Source organism: Cetorhinus maximus, chromosome 16, assembly GCF_964194155.1.
Source record: "Cetorhinus maximus chromosome 16, sCetMax3.hap1.1, whole genome shotgun sequence".
In the NCBI taxonomy this organism is placed as follows: domain Eukaryota; kingdom Metazoa; phylum Chordata; class Chondrichthyes; order Lamniformes; family Cetorhinidae; genus Cetorhinus; species Cetorhinus maximus.
In genome coordinates, this window is record NC_135894.1 from 65,697,563 (window position 1) to 65,725,431 (window position 27,869).

The window sequence follows — 27,869 nt, forward strand, 5'->3', positions numbered from 1 at the left end:
ATGGATAAAGGGGAACCAGTAGATGTAATATATTTGGATTTTTCAAAAGGCATTCGATAAGGTACTACACTTAAGGCTACTTAATAAGATAAGAGCCCATGGTGTCAGGGTTAGTATATTGGCATGGATAGAGGATTGGCTAACTAATAGAAGACAGAGAGTTGGGATAAGGGGGATATTTTCAGGATGACAACCTGTAATTAGTGGAATGCCACAGGGATCAGTGCTGTGGCCTCAAATATTTACAATATGTATTAATGACTTAGACGAGGGAAGTGAATGTACTATCGCCAAATTTGCGGATGATACAAAAATAGGTGGGAAGGCAAGTGGTGAGGATGATACGAGTCTATGGAGAGATATAGACAGCTTAAGTGAGTGGACTAAAAAGTGGCAGATGGAATATAATATGGGAAAATGTGAGGCTATGCATTTTGGAAAGAAGAATAGAGGAGCTGAATATTATTTAATTGGAGAAAGACTGCAGAAGGCTGGAGCACGGAGGGATTTGTGAGTCCTTGTGCATGAATCCCAAAAAGTCAGCATACAAATTCAACAGGTAATAGGGAAGGCAAATGGAATGTTGGCCTTTATTTCAAAGGGAATGGAGTATAGAAATAGAAAAGTCTTGCTAAAACTATACTAGGCACTAGTTAGACCACACCTAGAATACTGTGAACAGTTTTGGTCCCCTTATCTAAGGAAAGATATACTGGCATTGGAGGCAGTCCAGAGTAGGTTCACTAGATTGATCCTGGGGATGGAGGGATTTTCCTATGAGGAGAGGTTTTGAGTAGGTTGGGTCTGTACTCATTGGAGTTTAGAAGAATGAGAGGCGACCTTATTGAAACATATAAGCTTCTTAGGGGGCTTGACAGGGTAGATGTTGAGAGCTTGTTTCCCCTTTTGGGAGAGTCTAGGACCAGAGGGCATTAATTCAGAGTAAGGGGTCACCCATTTAAAACAGAGATGAGGAAGAATTTGTTCTCTCAGAGGGTAGTTAATCTGTGGAAGTTTTTATCGCAGAGGTCTGTAGAAGCTGGGTCATCAAGTATATTCAAGGCTGGGATAGACAGATTTTTAATCAGTCAGGGGATCGAGGGCTATGAAGAGAAGGCAGGAAAATGGAGTTGAGGATTATCAGATCAGCCATGATCTCTTTAAATGGCGGAGTGGACTTGATGGGCCGAATGGCCTGCTTCTGCTCCTACGTCTTATGGTCTTATTTGCAAATTGTGTTTTGCTGAAGTGATGTTGCAGATGGTATACAAGTTAAAGTGTAAGGTTACTGTTACAAGTTTGTATTTCACTGAGTAGCTAAAAGCTTCTGTGGCCTGGTGGCCTGTTAATAACAATGGCTGTGGGTGCAGATTGGGCATTTTGTTCAGTGTTTAGTTTTTTCTATCCCTTAGGATATTTTCCACATTGCTTGTTCTGGACATTCTGACTATGTATGAAAGCGGCTCTATTCATTTTGTATCGGGCATTTAGCTATAACCTATAGTCCTCACAGAATTTGGGTCAATACCAGTGCACCCTCCAAATTAATGCTTTAGCATTTTTCAGTTCTGAGTTCTTCATCACCAAACTGGATTTTATCTCACTATTGGAATGCAAAAATAGCAAGTGGAAATAAGTTAGTGTATTGTTTAGGGGTCTCCCATTTAAGACAGAGATAAGGAGAATTTCTTTCTCTCAGAGGCTTTAGTCTGTGGAATTTGCTTCCCCAGAGAGCAGTGCAGGCTGGGTCATTGAATTTATTCAAGGCTGAATTAGGTAGATAGACAAGGGAGTCAAGGATTATTGGGGAGGGACAGGGAAGTGGAGTTGAGGCCACAATCAGATCAGCCATGAACTCAATGAATGGAGGAGCAGGCTTGAGGGGCTGAATGGTCTATTCCTGCTCCTAATTCTTGTGTTCTTCGCCTTCCGATGAGCTGACTGGTTTTGAGATTATTCATGAGTCTCCTTGCTGAGCTGAGCATTTTATTACCTGCTGCATCCAGGCATCATGGAAAATCACTTGTCAATTAAATTGTGTAACATTAACAGCGTAAGAGTAGACATAACTGCTTACATAATGGGACAGATTTTAAGACAAGAGCAAAGGAATGCAGATAGTGGAAGCTTGAAATAAAAACAGAAGAAGCTGGAAATACACGGCAGGCCTGGCAACAGATCTGGAGAGAGTTAATGGGCTCGATTTTTAATCTGGGGTCGAGAACTCTCTTGCCGGGGTTTTCTGTTCTGGGCCTAAGCCCCATGCTGGGGCGGGAAGTCAGAGGGACTCATGCTGCAGAGCCTAGTGGGTAAGCCTGCCGAATTGCGTGTTTGGGCTCATTAATAATGCAGCCGGGGGTTCCCTGACCAGTCGCATGGCGGGGCAGGCAGGAATTTGCGTGCTGCACCATCATATCTGGGCACCATATTTAAAAGGTGCCCGGACAGCTACTCATTCATCGTGCCAGGAGTTTGGACCTAGACATGGCTGCCAGGAAACAGCAAGCACCGGCCCCAAGGTTCAGCAGTGCCTCGGTGGACACTCTACTGAGAGCCGTGGAGGACAGGAGGGACATCCTTTTTCCAAGGGATGGGAGGAGGAGGTCCACCTTCCCACCACACCGGAATGGGAGGGGGTCGCCAGGGTGATCAATGAAAATTCCATTCAGAGGAGGACCGCCCTGCAGGGGCCAACCCAGGATGGATCCATGTCCCCCTGACACATGTTTGTGCAGGAAGGCATCGATCTTTGTCAGGATGGTGAGCGTTTCTTTTGAGACAGTTTCAAACAAATTCTACTCTCCACCTGGAACCCACACCCTCCCCGCAATCATCATTGACCCCACCCTCCCTGCTGCTGGGACCTCCTAACCATCACGCTTGAATCCCCTCCCCCCAACCCCACAACCCTGCAGCCCATCACTGACATCATTCACATGCCTTCCCTCCCTGACGAGCCCACCCCAGTCATGGTACCAATACTCACCCTTATCCTGCCCACCCCTAGGATCTGCGTACACCTCTATGTCCCCACCAACAACCCAAACCAGCCCTTCATCCGCCACCGATGACCCTCATCCTTACTACATCCCACTGCCCCGTTTAACTGTTACTGTCCCTTCCTACCACCATTACCCTCGGATTTCCCCCCAGTATTCATCCATTGACACCACTGACCCTTCACTGTCCCCCACTTCCACCACGCGCCCCCACCCCCCACTCACCCTCATTGTGCCCCGCGTTCACAGGCCTGCATCGTTCCCTGGCCCCAACGACAGCCGCCTTGCAAGGTTGCATGGTTACATCCCCCCTCCCCCACCAGCATCCTCCTCCTGCCTCAGGCATACCCAGCCACCCCGCTTGCTGTCTGCCCTCTCCTTCTCTCCCTGTGTTCCAGCAAATGCCCCGGTCACCGCACACCTTCCACCGAGCAGACCAGCCTGCCATCACGATAGGTCCTCCACATCTGCACACCACTTTGGTCCAGTCATGTTTCAGACCGGCATGAACTCCCGTCGGTGAGACGATTGATAGGCACGGCAGAGGGTGGGAGGGATAGAATTCCGATCGGGTGCTCATTTCAACCCCGTTAATAGTATGCCGAACAGCTTCCTGACAGCCTTTGGCAGCAAAGAGAACCTGCCATGATCCCGCCATGACGGTTGGGGCTGCAAATTCCCGCCGTCATTTCCTGTCATTGGGAAACTATGGTTTTCACTCACATCGTAGTCTCCATCCCCCCCCACATGCTGGCGGGGGCGAAAAATTCCAGCCAATGTCTGGATCATTTCCAGACCCTGACTCTTGCGCCACATCAGTATCAGTGACGCAAGGCAATTTTTCAACCCAAAGGCCCTAATTGGTCTGGTAGCAAACTCAGTGCCCAATTAATGGCACTGGGCGCTGCCAGAAGTAGTAAGTAGACTTGGAAGGCCATTTTCAAAGACGGACAGTAGTCATGACTGGGCTTAATTGCCCATCAAAGGGCTTCAATTGGCAGTGGGATGAGAAGGCCATCCATGGGCCTTCCCATCTTAGATTTAATCAGGCTGGGGGCGGGAAGGCACTGGGATTCCTACCCAACCCCCTCCTGCCAAATTAATTGCCACCACCACCAAACTAACCACGCGGGAGGGCCCAGGATTCTTCCCTGTGCGTGTAGTAAGCACCATTCCGAGGGTGTGAGTGTTTCTGTGCTTCTTTACCCAACAATAAGCTGAGTGCTCCAGGACATAGCTGGGTAATTATGCCAAGTAAGGAAAGGTATGTACACAGTTGTAATGCTCCCTCACTGTTGAATTGCCTGAGGATACTCATTGGGGATAATTTTGACTGCGAGTGACAGTGTAAAACAGAAATGAAAATTGAGAAAGATGAATTAATATTGCACATTTTGTTGTATTGCCCAAAGTCAAAATGACCCCCATTGTGGCAATTCACTTATGGAGATTTGCCTCTTAGCTGAAGTATCAGAGAACTGGCAGCGCCTTCCGTGATTTTGCTATCTTAAAGACATAACTGCAATGTGTTGTTGTCATTTGCCGCACCAGTATCAATACACCACCAGCAGAGAGGGGAGAAAATTGGAAGATAAAAATGTTTGGTCATTGTGTTTTTATTCTATGTGAGCTGAAGCATGAGACAGTGACAGTAGTGAACCATGTTGCTTCCTGTTGCCCTATTCATCAGGGCAAGCTGTCAGTGTGTAATTGGCATATAGGTTACATATGGTCTGTGCACAAGGACCAATTTTTATGTGGTGTATATTGTACTTGAGCTGCGGGTTGCTTAACGTACAAACACGCCTATTATTAAAATGCAACCGAGAAGTTCTGAAATGCAGGGATACCAGACTTAAATCCGTGATCTAATTTTCACTGTGATCTCAGAGCTGCTTCTCTTCTTTCTAAATGTATTATTTAGCTGTGAAATTTCAGACCTCAGTAGATTGAGTAACTTGTGATAGTACTCTTAAATTATTTCCACATCCCTCCGTTCACTTGATAATACTGTTGCACGACATTGCTACAAGTTGCGCTTCAGGATAACAAAAACAACTTGTAGTCATATAACTCTATCTCACATGGAAGAATGTTCCAAGGCATTTCACAGGAAAGGACAAGCTGCTGAGCCTTTCCTGGAGGTTTTGGACAGCTGGGTGACACCTTGTACAACAGCATGTGTTAAGCGAAGAATTTTTTTAAGGTTGTTTGGGCAAACAGGGTATAGACGTAGAGCAGCCTGAGGAGGGGATTCCACAGAGTGGGACTGAAGTAGCTGAAGATGGAGTAAGGGATGCACAGGAGGCCAGAATCATAGCACTGGGGGATGCTGGACGTGATGTGATGCTCAAAAACATTGCAGATGTAGCATGGACGAGGCCATCGTGAGATTTATAGGTAAGGATGAGAATTTTCAATTTGATGTATTGTGCAGCCAATGTAGACCCACAGATTAAAGCAAATAGGGCTTACAGGACAGGGTGCACACACTGGAACTTAAGGAAAGAGGAAGGCACTGAGAACTGAGCTTAGAAGCTACAAAGACATAAGAACATAGGACTTAGGAGCAGAAGTAGGCCATTCAGCCCTTTGAGCCTGCTCCGCCATTCGATGAGATCATGGCTGATCTGGTTGTGGTCTTAGCTCCACTTTCCTGCCTTCCTTCCTATAACCCCTGACTGCATTGTCTATCAAAAATCTATCTAACTCAGCCTTGAATAAATACAATGATTTTTTGGGCAAGATAATTCCACAGACTAACGATCCTCTGAAAGAAAAGTTTTCCCCTCATCTCTGTCTTTAAAGGGAGACCTCTTATTCTTAAACTTTGTCTCCTAGTTCTAGTCTCCCCCACAAGAGGAAACATCCTCCCAGTATCCACGCTATCAAGTCCCTCAAGATCTCATATGTTTCATTAAGATTGCCTCTCATTCTTCTAAACTCCAAATGGTATAGGACCAGCCTGTTCAACCTTTCTTCATAAGATAACCCCTTCATCCCAGGAATAAAGTCTTCAACAATAGTGGGGAAGAGATGTAGGTGTAGGCAAGCAATTTTGCAGAGGTTGAAGTAAGTGGTCCGTAGTGCATCCGATATAGAGTTTAATGCTTAGCTCAAAGTCAAACACAACATTGAGGGTACATACAGTTTGGATAAACCCTTAGTGAGCAGCCAGGGAGATGATGGAGTCAATTGCAAAAATATGACCTGTTTGACATAGGCTGAAAGTGATGGTTTCAGTCCTCTTCAAATTCTGAAACTCTGGCTCATCAAGACTTAATTTCAACAAGCATGTGTGCCAATGTGACGTGGTTGTGGGCTAGAGAAAAACTTGAGAAATGTATGTATTGAGGCAGGAAAAAATGTCTGTTCTTTAATTAATACCAGCAGCAAAATAGTATAAGAGAAACTTAAGGGACTAAAATCCGACAAATCCCCTGGATGTTATGGTCAACATCCTAGGTTTCTAAAAGAGGTAGATGCAGAAATAATGGATATTCTGGATATGATTTTCCAAAACTCCTTAGCTTGTGGAATGGTGCCAGTGGATTTGAAGTTAGCAAATCCAGCACTGCCATTCAAGGAAAGAGAGAGAGAAAGAGAAAATGGGGAACTACAGGCCAGTTGGCCATTTATCAGTCATTGGGAAAATGCTGGACTCTATTATTAAGGAAGTCTTAACATAGTAAAGAGTCAACATAGTTTATAAAAGGGAAATTGTGTTTGACAAATTTGTTCAAGTTTTTTGAGGATGCAACTTTTAGGGTAGATAAAAGGGAGTCACTACATGTACTTGGATTTCCAAAAGGCATTCAATATGGCACCAAACAAAAAGTTAACATTGCAGATAAGGCCTCATGGAAGAGGAGATACTGTGATATATTAGCGCGGATTATTGGACTAGAACCATGAGAGTACGCATAAACAGAGTATTTTCAAGTTGGCAGGCTGTAACTAGCGAAGTGCTGCGAGTGTTGGGGCCTCAACTGTTTACAATCTATAACGAATTAGATGAAAAGGTTAAGAGTAATTTATCTAAGTTTGCTGATGATACAAAGCTAGGTGGGAATGTAAGCTGTGAGAAGGACGCAAAGAGGCTGTAAAGAGATATAGACAGGTTGAGTGGAGAAAAGGTGGCAGATGTAATGTGGGTAAGTATGAGGCTATTCGTTGGTCGTAAGAATATAAAAGCAGAATATTTTTAAAAGGCTTAAAACTTTCAAATGTTGATGTTCAGAAAGATTTGGATGTACTCGTTCAAGAAACACAGAAAGTCAGCATGCTGGTGGCAATTAGGAAGTCAAATGACATGTTTGCACATATTGCAAGAGGATTGGAGTACAAGTCTTGCTACAATTGTATAGGGCTTTGGTGAAAGCATATCTGGAATACTTACACAGTTTTGGCCTCTATATCTAAGGAAGGATATACTAGCCTTGGAGGTGGCACAGCAGAGGTTCACTAGGTTGGTTCCTGGGATGAGAGACTGAGTAAATGGAGCCTGTACTCCCTGGAGTTTAGAAGAATGAGAGCTGATCTCATTAAAACACACAAGATTCTAAAGGGGCTTGACAGGGTAGATTCTGCAAAGTTGTTTCTCCTGGCTGGGAATCTAAAACATCAGCCTGAACTTTTCCTGGGTGGGCTCGGTGGGCGGGGATGGTCGTGGAGCTGACTGCCACCCACGATCAGCTCTGCGCCGCCATTTTACGTGGGCAGGCTAATTAAGGCCCGCCCAGTGTAAGACGTGAGCCATAGCGCTCAGCGCTACCTGTGCGGGTGAGGGGAGGAGGGAGAGTTGGGGCCACAACGCACATGCGCGCAAAAGAATGCCTCGATCTCCCTGAGGCAGCTACGTGCCTCAGGGAGATTGAAACGGTTTTTAAAAATTTTTTTACATACACTCAAAAGTTAATGAGACATGTCCCCTCATATGACTGTCACCTGAGATGGGACATGTTTTTATTTTTCATATAAACTTTTCAGTTAAGTAGTAAAAGCTTTAGGAAAATTCAACCTGCTTGTGGATGAGGTTTCCTAAAAAACGTGAAGGCCGCTTGGACTTTTCGCCCGCCCGCCAACCTTAAGGTTGGATGGGCAGCTTAAACATGACATTAATTACTACGTTAATGGCCTTAATAGGCCTACCAATTATCGGTGGGCATGCAGCCAATTCTTGCCGAATGAAACATCGCGATGACGTTGGGATGCACGCCCGACATCATCGTGCATCGTTTTACACGCCAGAGTGTCAGGCCCACCCCTGCACACTGACTGAAAAAACCCTGGCCATGAGCACACAGTTTTAGGATAAGGGGCCAATCATTTAGGACTGGGATGAGACATGTCTCCAATCAAGGCACTGAATATTTGGAATTCTCTACTCCAGTATATTCAAGGCTTTGATAGATAGATTTTTAGTCTCTCAGGGAATCAAGGGATATAGAGAGCAGGTGGGAAAGTGGAATTGAGGAAGTAGATCAGCTATGATTGTTTTGAATGGTAGAGTAGACTTGAGAGACCATTTGGTCTACTTCTGCTTCCATTTCTTATGTCGCTATAATAACCATGTCATTACACTCCCAAGTCCGAAATGGCATGGGTTAAAAGATTTCCTGACTTACTGATACTGTTCAATCTCAGGGAAGCAGCCTTGAATGCATCACTATGACATAATTTCCATCACCAACCATTCTTTTAAACTTGTGAAATAAGATTATAGCCTAGAAATTACTGTTGGTGAAAACAGTAAGTGAATGCATTAGTGCATTCATATGATATTCTTTTTGTCTACCATTTTAGTGAAAGTCTTAACCCATTTAAAATAAACAGATTAATGCTTTATTAAAATAACTGCCAGAGAAATGTAATATGAATGCATTCAAGCCCACTGTTGAAGCCAAAGGAATTTCTGGATTTATGTAATAGATTAGTGCTAAATTATGGTGACTATTGAAATTTTGGTTACGTACCTAATAGGACTGAGTTGAGATTTTGGCTCTTTTTGAGTAAATAGACAGAAGAGTAATTCGTTCCATCACTCCGGACTGGATTTAAACTCACATTGCAGAGATAAAAGGAGATTCTGCATGAACCAACTTCCCTTGAGGTGTACTTTTAGTCCATTTGAAATTTGCTCAGGCATTTATTAATGTTATCTGTCACATATGTGAAGCCCCAGCAGTGATATTTATAAAATATGTTCTTAAGTGTTTAAAACAACAAGTTCCAGATGTGAAAAGTATATTATATCCTCTAGATAATTCATGACTATTGATGTGCACAGTGTGTCCTGTCACTTCGTGTTACAAATAAGTTAGAAAGAGGGAGAGCCCATAGGGTATGTGAAAACAAGGCAGATGAAGTGGATACGAACAGAACAGCATCAACAAGGCACAAGTTAGCAAACTCAGCAGTGGGGAACTCCTTTTGTTTGTTCCGTTAGTGATTTGGCAGTTCACAAGATGATTTATAATGTATTTACTCAGCAAAAGCAACTCGTACTATCCAACGTACAATGGGAAACTTATATTGTTCTGTACATGGTACCACATATTGAGGGTTCAGAAGGCCAGATTACTCATTGGTCGAGGTCTTAGGTCAAAAAGGAAGAGTTGGATACAAAATTGGCTCAGCGACAGGAAACAAAGGGTAATGGTCAATGCATGTTTTCGCTGTTCGTTGTATATATTAATGATTTGGAAGTAAATGTGGAAGGCAAGATTGGGAAATTTACAGGTGACACAGAAATTGGTCTGTTGACTCCAGAATTATATCAATGGTTTGGTGAGTGGGCGGAAAATGGTAAATGGAATTCGATCCAGAGAATTGTGATCTAATGCATTTGGGAAGGGCAAACAGAGCTAGGACATGCACAATAAATGGGAGGATATTGGGAGGGGTAGAGGAAGTGAGAGACCTTGGAGTGCATGTCCACAGGTCCCTGAATTTGGCAGGACAGGCGAATAAGGTGCTAAAGAAAGCATATGGAATGCGTTCCTTTGTTGGATGAGGTATAGAATATAAAAGCAGGGATGTAATGCTGGAACTGTATAAAATGCTGGTTAGGCCACAGCTGGAATTTTGTGTTCTGGTCACCACATTACTGGAAGGAAATAATTGCTCTGGAGAGAGTAGAGAGGAGATTTACAAGAATGTTGTCAGGGTTTGAAAATTGAAGTTATGAGGAACAATTGGATAGTCTAGGGTTGTTTTCCTTAGAACAGAAGAGGCTGAGGGGTGACTTCATTGCCATGTACCAGATTATGAGGGGCCTAGATAGAGTAGACAGGGATGCCCTGTTTCCCTTAGCATAGAGGTCAATTACCAGGGGGCACAGATTTAAGGTAATTGGTTGGAGGATTAGAGGGGACATGAGGAATAACTTCTTCACCCAGAGGGTGGTTGGTGTCTGGAATTTGCTGCCTGGGTGTAGAGCAAGGTTTGAGAAATACGTGAGCAACATGTGTTCTTTGGAGGGGCTATCTTCACTCAAGTAGATTTCTCAACAGGCACTCAAAAGAGTTGATTTTCATTATGGTGGTAAACAGGAGTCGCATTGCCTCTGACACCCTGTTCTTCTACACAGCAGTGGGAAAGTAGTTACTTCCATTTCATGATACGACCTTCTCTTTAGTGCAACAGCATCAAAGTCGTGCCTTGCAGTATAATTTTCCTTTTACAGATGTTCATGCAATTTGAAACTCAGTATCCTTTTGGAATAGGAGTCCAAAACATAAAACCTATATGCAGCAAACTAGATAAACAAATTCTAACTCAACTTTTTGAGTAACTTATACCATCATATTTCAATGGGATCAATGTAAAGAAGATGATTGCAATGTGAGGGGTTGGGGATGGGGGTGGGGTGGAGGGAGGCAGCTAGGGTCCAATACTAGTGATCATAAATATGGAGCAGCTACTAATAAATCCAATAGGGAATTCAGGAGAAACTAGTGTACTTAAGGAGTGGTAAGAATGTGAAATTTCATTACCACATGAAGTAGTTGCGGTGAATAGCATAGATACATTTAAGGGAAAGTTGGATAAGTATATATGCAAAGGTCCTAATGCCTGTTTCAAGCATGAGCCCTGCATACCTATTATTTTTCCCTTTATCAGTAGGCCACATTTCTGGCTGTAAATGTGCACACTTCCTGCCTGGCATATTGGGTACTTAGTATACCTGAAAAAGGACACTTCATGCTGAATTTATAGACCGTAAAATATCGAAAATTCAGTATGCTGCACATCTTGGAGAAAGTGCTCAACTGGAATTAGTGTATTTGCACAGAACATTAATCTTCAATTTACAACCTGTTCAGATCTTTGTAACATGTACAATTTGTCTTTTTTATCCCTCCATTTTTTATCCTCTTCATATTTGTTTTATCAGGTTTCAGCTATTCTGGAATATTTGTAACTCCTAGATATCCCTTTGACAATTTAATAAGTGCACTTTTCCATTACAATGTTATATGTGAAGAATACAGAAGGGAGATGGAACCAAGGCTAGTAAATGGAGTCAAAATAGAGATCAGCTATGATCTAATTGAATGGTGGAACAGGCTTATGAGGCTGAATAACCTATTCTGCTCCAAAGTTCAAGTTACTTAATAGTGTGATATTTTCTGTCACCTGAAAGAACAGGAAATGTAGTGGGCATCCTACATAGTCTCCAGAAACACTTTATCATGACTGAGATTAATTGTTAGCTCTGAGCTATGCTAACTGATATGGTGGAGAACAAAGGCACAAATTTCAGCTCTAGAGAGATTTTTGAAACTCTCACCAAGCCCATTACACAAGAAGTGTTGGGAACAAGTTTGGGCAACCAACATCAAATGTGTTACACACAATAAGCATTTAAAATGGAGCAGCTGTTACTTAGCCACACAATGGTTCAAAGATTCAGGATGCTTCCCAACGTAGATGCTAAAAAACGCTGAAGCTTCAATTCAGAATATTAATATGAGAAGTTTACAACTTGCTGAAGACTTTATGTCATTTTTTTTTTGACTTTGCAATTTTTATCATATCTTTAAGCCTGTTGCTAGGGAATGGCTTCCTCAACATTAATTCTGGTCTGGTGCCTTGGTCAAATGATTCTTTTAAGTGAACCCAGACAGTCTCCTGCCTACTATATCTGCAGCCATTTCTTTAAAAAAATCGACTGATACCTGGTATGCGGGCGGGCTGGGGAGTGGGGGGGTTATCTTATGAGGAAAGGTTGGATAGTCTGGGCCTGTATATATTGGAGTTTAGAAGAATGAAAGGTGATCTTATTGAAACACATAAGATCCTGAGGGGACTTAACTGGGTGGATGCTGAAAGGATGTTTCCCCTGTGGGAGAAAATAGAACTAGGGGACACGGTTTAAAAATAAGAGGTCTCCCATTTAAGATGGAGATGAGGAGAAATTTTTCATGAATCTTTGGAACTCTCTTCACAAGAGAACAATGGAGGCAGGGTCAATGAATATTTTTAAGGCAGAGGGAGACAGATTCTTAGCTAACAAGGGAGTCAAAGGTTATCTGGGTGAGGTGGAATCTGGAGTTGAGGCCACAACAGATCAGCCATGATGTTATTGAATGGTGGAGCAGGCTCAAGGGTTTGAATGGCCTACTCCTGCTCCTAATTCATATATTGGTACAGTCCACAGAATATTCAACTGTGGAAGGCATCGCAAGTACCTGATCCCATTTCTCCTAATGTCCACAAATACACGTTTTGTTGTGAAAGCCACTGAAAAACAGTTGGACTGGAACTTTAGCTATGTTTACTTTCTTTCAGACAGGGAAATATGTGGCACCTTTACCACCACTCTATTAGTGCTAAGGTAACATAGAGTGAAGCAACGTTCAAACTTCTGAACTTTCTGGCCTGCGTGGCTCAGTTCCAAGCCAGCTAGTAGATGCTTCAACTGCATCATTAGGGAAAGCCTTTTGTCCTTTTTCTTATCTGCCTGTCCAACTATCTGTATATGTTTCTATCTCCGTAGCTGTGTAAACATTGCAATAAATGCAATGAAAACACACCAGACCCTTGCATATATGGTTGGAGTTAGAAATTTGATTGATGCTATCATTACTGATAAAGTCCAATAAAATGACACAAATGAATAATAAAAGAGGGCTTGATTTATGACATGTAATGGTTTGTGAAGTTGAAAGCAAGCATTCTAATTATTCTTAACTGTGCATATAATTCCACTAAAACATTTTAATCCTATTAGATTAATGTGTTGAATTTCATTATGTTTGAGAGATGTGAAATAATACTTTTTAAGTAAGGGAGTAATAAAAAAGTTACTGTAGCCGCATGGGCCACACTGATGAAAGGCCATGTGAAGAGAATGTGGGTCATTGGTAGAAAATTTGGTGAAAATGTATTTTATTCAAAGATAGTGTTTATAATAAAGGAGTTAGTGTAATTAAACTTGCCTAAAATGTGGCATTATAGAATATTTTCATGCTTAAAGAAAGATGAGAAATAACTTGTATTTATACAATGCCTTTATGATTCCAGGATGTCCCAAAGCACTTAACAATCAACCAAGTACTTTTGAAATGTAATCATGGAGAATTTAAGGAAATTTTGTGATTAATTCTGCTCTTATGGTGCTCTGTATTTGGATTCCCTTGGGAATTCTGGGCTTTGTGTATAACAAGCATTTTTATGGTTCGCTGAATGTTTGGTGTCATTAGTCATAGATGATGATCCCAAAAAATACAAGGTAAATTACTCTGCTCACTAAATGATGTTAGCATGCCTTAGCTCCAGGCGCTTCATTATACTATACCCTTCATTAGCCATACTCATGGCTGCTGAAGGGTGAAATTAATAGTAAAGAAAAATTGAAACTTAAACTTCTAACTTAATCAATTAATTTTCTTATTTCTAGCCACAGAACCAAGTCTTCGGGCTGGTTATCTTCTCCGTCGAACTGGAACTGTTCTCAGGGGCTTCCCTATGGATGGGAGATGGCGACTACTAAGGATGGCAGAGATTACTACATCAAGTAGGTTCCAAAGCTGGGTCTTTTTTCAGTCCATTCTTTCTTCCTTGCACAGAAAACTGCAATTAGACTATACGAGAGTCTAATTGGCCCAATTAGATTATGTAATCTGGAGGCCATCATTGAAAAATGAACTACAGCAAAAAAACTGTTAAACCTTCCAGGTTTGTTTTCTAATATTTGCTTGAGCGACAGTCACAGATCATGAAAGAATTAACTTTCTTTGAATTCACCTAGCGACAGTTGTTCGTTGCCCAGCCACTACATTAAAAGGATGTTGAGCATAACACAATAATTAAGAACGTAAGAACATAAGAACTAGGAGCAGGAGTAGGCAATTTAGCTCCTCGAACCTGCCCCACCATTCATTACATCTCATTTCGGCCTCAACTCCAATTTCTCCAAATTAACCTTTCAACCCGTTACTAATTAAAAATCTGTCTATCTCCTCCTTAACTTTATTCAGCATCCCGGCATCCACTGCACTCTGAGGTAGGGAATTCCACAGATTCAGGACCCTTTGAGAAAAGTAATTCCTCCTCATTTCTGATTTAAAACTACCACCCCTTAGCCTAAAACTATGGCCTCTCATTCTAGAATGCCCCACAAGGGGAAACATTCACGCCACATCTACTTTGTCTATCCCCTTTAGCATCTTATATACCTCAATTAGATCTCCTCTCATCCTTCTAAACTCTAGCAAGTATAGGCCTAAACTGCACAATCTCTCCTCATAAGACAAGCCCCCGCATCTCTGGAATCAATTTAGTGAACCTCCTCTGAACCGCCTCCAATGCAACTACATCCTTCCTCAAGTAAGGGGACCAAAACTGTGCACAGTACTCCAGGTGCGGTCTCACCAATGCCTTGTACAGTTGCAACAACACTTCCCTATTTTTATACTCTATTCCTTTAGCAATAACTGCCGAAATTCCATTTGCCTTCCTTATTACCTGCTGTACCTGCATACTAGCTTTCAGCGATTCATGCACGAGGACACCCAGATCCCTCTGCACTGAAGCATTCCGAAGTTTCTCTCTATTTAAATAACAAGTCGCCTTTTTATTCTTCCGACCAAAATGGAAAACCTCACACTTATCCACATTAAACTCCATCTGCCAAATTTTGGCCCATTCACCTAACCTATTCATATCCAATTGTAAATTTCTTATTTCTTCATTGCAACTTACTTTCCCACCTATTTTGGTGTCATCTGCAAATTCAGCTATAGTACCTTCTATCCCTGGATCCAAGTCATTAATATCGATTGTAAATAGTTGGGGCCCAAGGACTGAACCCTGTGGCACCCCACTAGTTACAGCTTGCCATCCAGAAAAAGACCCAATTATCCCAACTCTCTGCTTTCTGTTGGTTAGCCAATCCTCTATCCAAACTAATATATTATCCCTAACTCTGTGTGATCTTACCTTGTGTACTAATCTTTTGTGCGGCACTTTATCAAAGGCCTTCTGGAAGTCCAGATATACTACATCTACAGGATCCCCATTATCCACTTTGCTTGTCACATCTTCAAAGAACTCTAGCAAATTAGTCGAACACGATTTACTCTTCATAAAACCATGCTGCCTCTGATGGATTGCATTTTGACTTTCCAAATGCCCATTACTTAATAATGGATTCCAACAATTTCCCAACGACAGACGTTAAACTAACTGGTCTATAGTTTCCTACTTTCCGCCTCCCCCCATTTTTAAGTAAGGGCGTTATATTAGCATTTTTCCAACCCACTGGAACCTTTCCAGAATCCAGGGAATTTTGGAATATTATAGCCAATGCATCCACTATCTCCGCTGCCACTTCCTTTAAGACCCTGGGATGTAGGCCATCAGGTCCTGGGGACTTGTCACCCTTTAATCCCAATAGTTTGCCCAGTACTTTTTCTCTGATGATGGCGATTGTTCTAAGTTCTTCCTTCTCTATACCCTCTGCACTACCTGTTACTATTGGGGTGGTACTAGTGTCCTCTATCATGAAAACTGATGCAAAATAGTGATTAAGTGTCTCTGCCATTTCTGTGTTCCCCACTATTAACTCCCTGGTCTCATCCTCCAAGGGACCAACATTCACTTTAGCTACTCTCTTTCCTTTTATATACTTGTAGAAGCTTTTGTTATCAGTTTTTACATTTTGCGCTAGTTTTCCTTCATAATTTACCTTTGCTCTTTTTATTATTTTTTTAGTAACCCTTTGTTGATCTTAAAAAGTTTCCCTATCTTCCAGCCTGCCACTGACCTTTGCAATTTGTTATACCTTAGTTTTTGCCTTTATGTTATCTTTAACTTCCTTGCTTAGCCATGGGTGCTTTTTCCCCTCTTACCATCTTTCCTCCTCTTTGGAATATATTTTACTTGGGAGGAATTGAATATCTCCTTAAATATCTGCCAGTGTTCATCAAATGTCCTACCTTGTAGTCTTCCTGCCCAGTCCACTAGGGCCAAATCTGCCCTCATGCCTATGTAGTTGCCTTTGTTTAACTCCAGAACACTAGTGTGGGACTCAAGTTTCTCGCTCTCAAACTGAACTTGAAATTCCAGCATGCTATGATCACTCTTCCCTAGAGGATATTTTACTATGAGATCATTAATTAATCCCATCTCATTCCACAAAACCAAATCCAGAATAGCCTCCTCCCTGGTTGGTTCCACAACATATTGCTCCAAGAAACAATCTCTAATACACTCTATGAACTCTCCCTTGAGGCTACCCTTGCCAACTTGATTAGTCCAGTCTATATGCATATTAAAATCACCCATGATTATTGCTGTGCCTTTCTTACGTGCTCCCAGTATTTCCCGGTTTATACTGTGCCCTACTGCTGAACTACTGTTTAGGGACCTATAGATTACTCTCACCAGAGACTTCTTTCCCTTGTTATTTCTTATTTCTACCCAGACTGACTCTACGTCTTGCTCTCCAGTGCCTATATCATTCCTCACTATAGCACTGACCTCTTCCTTTACTAACAAAGCTACACCACCTCCTTTTCCTTCCTGCCTATCCTTCTGAAACACTGAGTACCCTTGGATATTCAACTCCCAAACCTGTTCTCCCTGTAACCACGTCTCAGTAATCACCACCAAATCATACCTATTTATCTCTAATTGCACTGTTAACTCATTAGTTTTATTCTGAATGCTATGCACATTCAGATACAAAGCCTTTAAGTTTGCCCTATTGTCAATTCTGGAATAACACAAGATTTCCTGTCTGAATTTGGACTGGACAGTGTTCGTTGAGTGGCTACTAAAACCTTCCAAAATGTAATCAGCAATCTGATTTTTAAGAAAGAAGTCAATTTTCTTCTCCTCCTTATGTCTTATGATACAGGGGCATTAACTATTGAAGTGCTCAATCTGCTTCTGTGGAGAAAACATCAAAGATGAAACTCCTATTTAAGCCCATTTGATTTTGCAAAAGGGAAAGTGGCAAACCTACTTTCAGTTCCTAATATCAATTAACAGGCAGTGATGTGCAGTTCTTTTCAATATCATTTTTACTTACGATGCAATTAAGTTCAGTTTGTGTTAATTATATTCACGGGGCAAAGGTGTCGTAAAGCATTTGATGCATCGCTGCTCCATGAAAACACTGAGTGACAAATCCAATTCGGCAGTTGAAATTTGTCTTGAGGGGTATTAGAAGGGAATTTATTTTAATTTCAAAGATATCATTTTGTCAGCTGCAAACTTAAGCGCCTTGTTTGTCCATTACATGCCTTTTCACTAGTTTGTCCACACCTATAGTTATTGCTTCTTTCAACTTTTCTCTTTCGTTCCACTGAACTCTTTTGTCATCCTATTTACTCTTCTTCCTCTATTTCTGTCTTCTGTCTCTATTTTTTCCCGGAACCCGAGAACTGTAGGACTCTACCTCCCTCAACCTTCCCTTAATTTTATCGCCTGCAGCCTTTTAAAACCCTTGGTGGCACCTAATAATTAATTTTTGATTTGCCTTGTCTTCTTCATTTCAACCTTACCCATGTCCTGTATTATGACTCTTGGGCCTTCGCCTAGATTTTTTTTTCAAAAAATATTGTTCGAGAGCGTGCTCCAATATGAATGAATGTGATTTAACAAAAAAAGGTTAAAATAGAAGGAAAGGCTGCGGTTATATCTAGTTAATTGTGTTCTTTTTGAATTTTTTTAACCTGCTGAGTTTGCTTCATGAGGTCATCAATAGGAAACACACTTGTTATTTCAGAGGCTGCATTGTAAATGATGTGAATCATGATGACAGAGAATTAAGGAAATAATGGAATATATTGGATGCTTTACCCCTTTCCCAATGATTCATGTGACACCAATGTCATACAGTGGTATTTTCTTTCATATCACACAAAGATTAGCACCTATATGTGCCTCAGCTGTAACTTACAGTACAGAACGAGAATCATATCACCTGTGCTGTTCTGGGTAGAGTCTGTGCTCATGTGTTAGAAGCCTTGAAGGAAGTTCTCATCCAACCTGGGGTAGCTGTTATTCTGTAGCCCTTAGTTTCTCTGCCTGGGGTACCCTCTAGATCTTCTTCTCATGTGACTGTTGTTGCCTCATCCTATTCCAGGGTCAGTCTTTGCTCCTGTTCTGGTGACTATACAACTTGGCTCTACATATTTGACCTCTTTTTTTATGCCACTTTTGAGAGTGGGTAGACAGTGGTATTGGGGCCCTTCCAAATGGGGGGGGGGGGTGGCGAATGAGGCATCAAGTGTTTTTCAGACAAACGGAGAAGATTAAGCCCACCCCCTATCTCCGCACTTTCAGGGCAAAGGGAGATTGAGTGGTCTTCAGGATGCCATACCCCTTTGGCTGACCAGTCATCAGCCTGTGACAAGGAGAACGGATTCTTTCTTATTTTATCTTGCTATGTTTCTTTGAAGGCTCAATCAGCAAATCTGAGCTGCTATATTATATTACTGTCTGTTCTCAGGCTAGATATTCTAAGGGCTCCATGATAAAAAGAAATAGTTCCTTATCTCCTGGCCATGATTGGGTAACTTGTTAGTCTGACTGCCATCACTGCGATCTTTTTAATTTCACTTTTTAAGTGCATTGGGACAGAATGGTGCTTTTACCTAACAATTTTGCAAAGCTTGACAGTTTTAGGTTATATGGTGCCAAATGCCCTTGTGCAGGTTAAAGACTGTATACTTTGTTTGATTAATATAAAGCAGTGATCATATAGAGATATTATAAGTTATTTTTCCAAGGATACATGTGTTACAATGAATCAGGGTACATATGAAGCTCCAACAGTATCTCCCATTTCTTCATAGCTATCAGGAATATGTTTTGCTAACACAAAAGTGATTACACCGAATGCGTATACAATACCGGTTCCTCAGGTGGCGGAATATTTCTTCAAACAGAAGGAGGCCTTGAAGCCAAATAGTCATTGCTAGCTCCCCAATTACTATCCACACTAACCTCACTTCACTGTCTTAACCTTCGATTTCTTTATATCCTTCGTTTTCAAATGTTGGTCTGGCTGGACAACAAAAAGCACTAATGGTCCCTGCTCTCCTTTACTTTAGCTCTTCCAGGATCGTTGTGGAATGCTAAGATAATCTCCAGTTTCTTCTATTTATTTATTCTTTCACGGGATGTGGGCATTGCTGGCTAGGCCAGTATTTATTGCCCATCCTTAATTGCCCTTTAAAAGGTGGTGGTGAGCTGCTGCCTTGAACCACTGCAGCCCATGTGGTGTATGTACACCCAGAGTGCTGTTAGGGAGGGAGCTCCAGGATTTTAACCCAGTGACAGTGAAGGAATGATGATATAATTATTATTATAATCAAATTTGCCATCATCACCCCTCCTCAAACGTACCTACTCTTGAACCCTCTGTCTTTCCAAACTAATACCCCATCTCCAATGTCTCTTTCTTTTCCAAATTTATTGAATGTGTTGTCACCTGCCATATTCCTGCCCCCCTTTTCTGCAAGTCCATGTTTGGACCCCTCCAATCAGGTTTCTGCTCCTATTGCTGCTGAAATGGCCCTAATCCTAGTCACAAATATCCTCCTATGTGATTGTGACCATGGTAAACTATCTCTCCTCAACTTTCTCGACCAGTCTTTGACAGGGCTGACCACAGACTCCTAATCCAGATGGGTGGGGCTGAACTCACTTGATTTCATTCATATCTATCTAGTCGTAGCCAGAGAATCACCTGCAATGACTTCTCATCCCACTCCTGCACAATTCCTCTGGAATCCCACAAGGATCTATCCTTGGACACTTTCTAATTCTCATCTACATGCTACTGCATGGCAGATTCCACTCGTATGCTGATGACACCCATTTCAACCTAACTACTGCCCCTTTCAATCCCATCCACTGTCTCTAGTTTGCCATGCTGCTGTCTGACATCTAGTATTGGATGAACAGAACTTTTCTCCAACTAAATAGTGGGAAGACTGAAGCCATTGCCTTTAGTTCCTGCCACAAACTCTGTTCTCTATCAGCTTCATCCCCTTCCCTGGGACCCTTCCCTGTCTGATGCTAAACCACAATTTTTTTAACCTTGGCATGATGATTGACCCTGAGCCAAGCTATCTACTCCATCACCAAGACTGCCTATTTCCACCTCTGTAACATGGCCCATCTTTGCCCTATCTCAGCTCATCTCCTGCTGTAAGCTTCATCCTTGTTATTGTTACCTTCAGATTTAACAATTCCAGTGGTTTGATGACTGGCGTACCATCATTCCCGTTCTTTTGTTCTTGCTAGAATGCCAATGAATCTAGTAAACTGTGGCTCAGCCAATGTCTTGTACAAATTCAGCTTTACTTGCTTATGTTTATATTTAGTGCCCTATATATTTTAGTTTCCTCCATTATGACAGTGGCTACACTTCAAAAGTACTCCATTGGCTATAAAGTGCTTTGGGAAATCCTGAGGTCTTGCAAGATACTGTATAAATGCAAGTTCTCACCATCCCCAGGATACCATTAACCATTTTGTTGTCCCTTTTCTATATACATTCCCTCCTTTAAAAATCAATGTATCTGCATCCTGAGATCTCTTATTTCCTCCATTGTGTTAACGGTCTTGCCATTTAGGATTGTTATCCTTTCATTGCTCGTTTTTATAAAATGTAGTGCTGCAGATTTCCCTGCACTGAACTGCAGCGGGTGCCTCTTCCCACTCTGCTAAGATATCTGTAAATATCCTGGGCAGATTTTTCCGGTCGGCAAGCAGCGGCAGGGCCTGCTCGCTGACACGTTAAATGACGCGGGGATACGTCGGACGTGCGTCCCGACGTCACTCCATGTAATTTAGATTCGGCTGTGCGCTCGCTGAACTGTCAGCGGCCTAATAAGGCCATTAAAAAACTAATTAACATGATTAATGGTCCTACCCGTCCAACCTTAAGGTTGGCAGGCAGGCCAGGAGCCCAGGCGGACTTCAGAAAAAACATGAACCTCATCCACGGGCGGGATGAGGGTATTTAGATTTTTATTAAATGTTTAGATAGAAGTTATGGACATGTTCCAACTCATGTGACACTGTCACATGAGGGGACATGGCAGGGAAATTTTTTAATCAGCTTCATTGAAAGTTTTAAATCGGAGCCGATCTCCCTGAGGCAGCACTTTGCCTCAGGGAGATCAGTGCGCTCTTCTGCGCGCTTGCGTGAAAGAGCGCACTCCCGACTGAGGGAATCCCCTCCTGCCCGCACAGGGAGTGCATAGCGCTTCCTGGTGGACGTCACGATGGTCTGGCTTTAATTGGCCCGCCCACGTAAAATGGCAGCGCGCCCCCATCTTGGGGCACAGATCGGAAGCACGCCCACCCGCCCGCGCCCGCTCCTGCACTTCCCCCCGACGGGGGGAAAATTTTGCCCCCTGTTTTCCAACTCAGTTTGCTGTGCTCCGTTGAGTCCGTGTTCAAATTATTAAAGTTCCAGCACCCAGAGCCAGTGTGAAAAAAACCATTCATCTAGATGAGATGTAGGATATACGGCACAAGAATAGGCCATTCAGCCTAACTAGTTCATGCCGAGACTACTGTTTGCTTTCAGTTCCCTCACCAGCTTCCTGTCCTTGAGGCTGCTCTCATTTCAATACCACATTTCTTAAAAACATATGTAATGTAATGGGTACACAGAAGTTGTCTCCAGCAAGAAAAATCCAAAACGTGTTAAGAAGAGTCGAAAGCCTCTTCCACCTTAACCGCTCATTTTACATGGAGCTTCTTTTGTGCCTATTCAAAAGCAAGAAGCAATATCCCACGCAAAAGCTGAGAGCTCATGTCAGTGCCAGTTAAATATTTTTTCATGCATGGAGGTCAGTACACAGAGTGCAGCCAGCTGGAAAATCATGAGCAGAAGGAATTAGACATGAAACACCCCTAAGACCCAATTTTCCACTCTCCCTGCATCCATTCTGTGCCTGAACACAAAATCCACTTCCTTTTAACATTGTAAGGTATTTTTCAAAATTGTGCTCACTTTCCTAGAATTAATACAAATATGGAAAAGGCTTCAATCATGAATATAATTCTCTCCTCTGTCGATGTAGAGTCAATGTCCAGCCTCAGTCATTTATATTCAAGATTCTCATAAAATAACGAAAGCAGTGAAGTGAGCAATTATAACATGTCAGAGTATGTATCACTGTGATTTGTATTATACTATAAATTCCATCTGAGTGAATCCTCCCAGCAGAAGAGAAGAAAAGCCTGAGGAGAGCACTTCCAGTGTATAAAATACTTCCCCCATCTGTCTAACTTTCAAATTGTTTTTCCATCCATGGAGAACCATCGTTTATGTCTTCTCTCAAGCTTGGAGTCACTTCAAAAACATAAGTTGATGTTGCTTCCTGCAATGACTATCTTGACACACCTGGTACCTGGCTCTTTGCACTAGTTCTGAATAATAATTCTGAAACGTTTGAGCTTGGAAATATTTGCTCCAACTTTACTTGTGGGAACAAAGGACTATGGAGAATCTTTGCAGCCATTTTCTCAGGATGATTTAATGGTTTGGGTAGAGCAGACCATGGACCATGGGCAGGATTTTACTGTCGGCGAGCGAAGGCGGGGCCCACTAGCCGACGCGTAAAATGACGCGGGATGACGTTGGGCGGAACCCCCGATGTCACCGCACCCCATTTAAATTTTCAGGAAGGTGGGGGCGCAGCAAAATCAGCTGCGGGCCCTCCGACCTGTCAATGGCCAATTGAGGCCATTGACAGGATCAATTAAGCAATTAAAGGACAGGTTGGCGGGCAGGCCAGGAGCCCCGGCGGCAACTAGAAAAAACATGAAAGCTCATCCAGCGGCGGGATGAGTTTTCATGTAGGGTTTTAAAAATTGTAATAAAGTTGTTATGGAAATTATGAACATGTCCCAACTCATGTGACACTTAGCCTCAGGGAGATGAGTGTGCTCTTTCGCGCGCATGCGTGAAAGAGCGCACTCTCGATTTTAGGGCTTCCCCCCACCCGCACAGGGAGCGCATAGTGCTTTCCTGCGGACATCATGCTGGGTGGACCTTAATTGGCCCGCCCACGTAAAATGGCGGTGCGGCCCCGATCACCGGCGGCGATCGGGTCCGCGCCCGCCTGCGATTGGGTCAGCTCCACCCACCTGCCGAACAGAAAATTCAGCCCCATGTGTGGTTTGCGGACATAATGGCCTTAAATGATTGAAGGATCCTCTCTTGCCCTTAACTACTTGTGCGTTTGAACTGAGTACAGACAGAAAATGTAAAAACTTTTTGGTCTGTGCCCATTGCCGTCATTGTTGGAAACTAAATAATTTAATCTGCAAACTCATTTTACATCAATACATTGTTACCCCAAATACACATTTTAGGACGTTTGCAGCTCAAATTAGCTCTGGTGTTTGACTTTTGTTATTTCTATCTGCATGACAACAGTGAGTCATAGTAATAACAGCATGAAATCATTTGCATTTCATAAGATGTTCTTCCCAATATATTACCAGGAATTCCTGAGCAGTTGCATATTTAGTGGTAGTACAAAAATCCTCTGTGCCTTCTATGTATCATTTGTCAGATTGACTTTATTGAAAACTAATTTTCAAGCTTAACTGTGGTACCTTGTATAATTATCTAATTAATAATTTAGTATCTATCTATTTGCTCGATGGAATTGAGTTTGATTTTCATGATCCAAATGGGTAATTCAATTCATTGGAACGATGTAGTTGTTACCACCAAGCATTTCAGAATTTTTTTTTCTTTATTTATTCACGTGATGTGGGCATCACTGGCTGGTTCAGCATCCATTGCCCATCCCTAATTGCCCTTGAGGAAGTGATGGTGAGCCACCTTCTTGAACCGCTGCAGTCCATGTGGTGCAGCTACACCCACGGTGCTGGAGGGAAGGGACTTCCAGGATTTTGACCCAGTGACAGTGAAGGAACAATGATACAGTCACAAATTAGGATGTTATGTGGCTTGGAGGGGAACTTCCTCGCAGTGGTGTCCCCATGTGTATGCTGCCCTTGTCCTTCTAGGTGGTAGAGGTCATGGAAGGTGCTGTTGAAGGAACCTTCATGAGTTGATGCAGTGCATCTTATAGATGGTACACACTGCTGCCGTTGTGCGTCGGTGATGGAGGGAGTGAATGTTTAAGGTGGGGTATGGATGTCAATCAAGCGGGCTGCTTTGTCCTGGATGGTGTCAAGCTTCTTGATTGTAGTTGGAGCAGCACTCATCCAGGTAAGTGGGGAGTATTCCATTACACTCCTGACTTGTGCTTTGTAGATGATCATCAAACTTTGGGGAGTCAGGAGGTGAGTTACTCACCACAGAATTCCTAGTCTCTGACCTGCTTTTGTAGCCACAGTACTTAAATGGCTGGTCTGGTCCAGTTTTTAGCAAATGGCAACCCCCAAGATGTTGCTAGTGGGGTTTCAGTGATGGTAATGCCATTGAATGTCAAAGGGAGATGGTTAGACTCTCTCATGTTGAGGATAGTCTTAGGCACTTGTGTGGCACAAATGTTACTTGCCATTTATCAGCCCAAGCCTGAATGTTGTCCAGGTCTTGCTGCATATGGATACGGACTGTTTCAGTACCTGAGGAGTCATGAAGGGTGCTGGACATTGTGCAATTAGCAGTGTACATCCCCGCTTCTGGTATGGTGGAGGGAAGGTTATTGATGAAGCAGCTGAAGATGGTTGGGCTGAGGACACCACCCCGATGAACTCCTGCATCAATGTCTTGGGACTGAGATGATTGACCTCCATCAACCATCAACCATCTTCCTTTGTGCTAGGTATGACACCAGCCAGTGGAGAGTTTACCACTGATTCCCATTGCCTCCAGTTTTGCTAGGGCTCCTTGATGCCACATCGGTCAAACGCTGCCTGATGTTAAGGGCAGTCACTCTCACCTCACCTTTTGAGTTCAGCTCTGTTGCTCATGTTTGAACCAAGACTGTAATGAGGTAAGGAGCTGAGTGATCCTGGCAGAACTGAGTGTCCATGACCGGGTTATTGCTGACCAAATGCCACTTAATAGCACTGTTGATGACCCCTTCCATTACTTTACCGATGATGGAGAGTAGACTGATGGGTCGGTAATTGGCCGGGTTGGATTTGTCCTGCTTTTAGTGAACAGGACATACCTGGGCAATTTTCCACATAGCCAGGTAGATGCCAGTGTTGTAGCTGCAGAGAAACAGCTTGGCTAGAAACACGCGTAGTTCTGAAGCCCAAGTCTTCAGTACTATTGCCGGAATATTGTCAGGGCCCATAGCATTTGCAGTATCCAGTGCCTTCAGCTGTTCCTTGGTATCACATGGAGTGAATCGAATTAGAAACATGGGCCAGGATTTTTCGCTGAGTGGGCAGGTGCACACTTGACCCACTCGAGCGCAAAATAGAGCGTGATGACGTCGGGCGAGCGTCCAGACGTCATTGGCACTTGCGTGATATTTCAGTCGGCGGACACGCGCTAAACTCGGAAGCGTGCCCGCTGATAATTAAGAGGGCTATTAAGCCCATTACGGCGCAATTAACTGGGATTTTTCACTGCCTGTCCAACGTTATGGTTGGCGGGCAGGAGAATCGGCCAGGTGACCTTTGCATTTTTCAGGAAACCTCATCCAAAGGCGAGGTGAGGTCTCTGTTATTAAATTAAAAAACAGAATTTTTGTGATGTCTTTGCTCAGGTGACTGCTTGGGTTGTGTGGACATTTGTTTTTGGATTTAAAAATCTTTATTTGATACTTTTGAAGCCTTCAATTCCCAGAGGCAGCTCGCTGCCTTCAAGGAGATTTCATTCCGCACTCCTCTGCGCAGACTTCCACGCTCGCCCTCTTCCCTGCCCTGGCAACGCTGAGCCTTTCTGCGTGTGTTTTACGCTGGCTGACCGTTAATTGGCCTAACGCAGGCGGCGGTCCGCTCCCCGGTCGCTTCCGGGCCTGCTGATCGCGCCGCATGTTGACCTAAAAATCTGGCCCATGGGGTAGAATTTTCAGGTGGGCAGGCGGCTGCAGTTGGCGGGCCTGGGGGCTGCTGGGAAACGGATCGCCGCCCGCGATCGGCCCCCCGACCACGATTTCGCCCTGGCTGGCCGTTGTGTTTTTAATTAACGGTCAGCCAGCGTAAAACACACGCCGAAAGGCTGAGCGTTGCCAGGACGGGGGCAGGAGGATGGCGAGCATTGAAGTCTGTGTGGGCGTGGGGGAGCGCACATTTAAAGCTCCCTGGGGGCGGAGAGCTGCCTCAGGGAACTGAAGAATTTATAACCAATCAAAAGAAAATTGAAAATGCAGAAAAAAATCTACATATCAGATTCATCGCATGAAAATACAGATGATGAAAATTCTGTCCAAACGTTTTTTTAAAATTAATACTGGAAACCTCATCCCGCCCTTGGATGAGGTTTCATCAAATAGGCAAAGTCCGCCCGGCAGATTCACCCACCCACAGTCGAAAGCACAGAAATCTCCCTGAGGCACGGAGCTGCCTCAGGGAGTTTAACTGCTCATGTAACAGTGTCACATGAGCTGGGACATGTCCCAACCCGTGGATGAGGTTTCATGATAAATGCGAAGGCCGCCTGGGATCTTTGCCTGCCCGCCAACCTTAAGGTTGGACAGGCAGCTCCATTAAGTCTCTTAATCGGTTTTAAATGGCCTTAATAGGCCTTTGACAGTTTGGCGGGCACGCTGCTGATCCTGGTGCGCACCTGCCGAACTGAAAGTTGAAATGACGCGCGGTAATGTCAGGACGCACACCCAATGTCACTGCGTGTCATTTTACGTGTCAGCGAGCGGGGCCCACCCCCACACGCCGACCCAAATATTCTGGCTCAGGTATGGTCTCACCAAGGCCCTGTACAGCTGCAGTAAGACACCCTTGTTCCTGTACTCTCGTCTTCACGCAATGAAGGCCAACATACATGTGCCTTCTTAACTGCTTGCTGCACCTGCATGCTTGCTTTCAGTGATTGCTGTACAAGGACACCCAGGTCCCTTTGTACATCAACATTTCCCAATCTATTACCATTTAAATAATAATCTGCCATTCTGCATTTCCTACCGAAGTGGATAACTTCACACTTATCCACGTTATACTGCACCTGCCATGTATTTGCCTACTCACTCAAATTGTCTAAATCGCCTTGAAGCCTCTTAACATCCTCCTCACCACTCACATTCCCACTTAGTTTCATGTCATCAGCAAACTTGGAAATATTACATTTGGTTCCCTTATCCAGATCATTGATATATATTGTGAATAGCTGGGGCCCAAGCACTGATCCCTGTGGTACCCCACTAGTCACTGCCTGCCGCTCCGAAAAAGACCCATTTATTCTACTCTCTGTTTCCTGTCTACAAACCAATTCTC

General features: G+C 43.2%; 1 protein-coding gene across 8 annotated transcripts in view; it reads left to right on the top strand.

Annotated features, from left to right (window-relative positions):
• The window catches only part of LOC144691639 (FERM and PDZ domain-containing protein 4-like), a 646,062-nt gene that overhangs the window by 355,227 nt on the left and 262,966 nt on the right, over positions 1-27,869 (top strand). For all 8 annotated transcript variants that reach the window (XM_078559934.1, XM_078559941.1, XM_078559939.1 and 5 more), the window contains exon 2: positions 13,906-14,022. In XM_078559934.1, the coding sequence (XP_078416060.1) occupies positions 13,906-14,022 (117 nt within the window). The remainder of the gene's footprint in view (positions 1-13,905; positions 14,023-27,869) is intronic.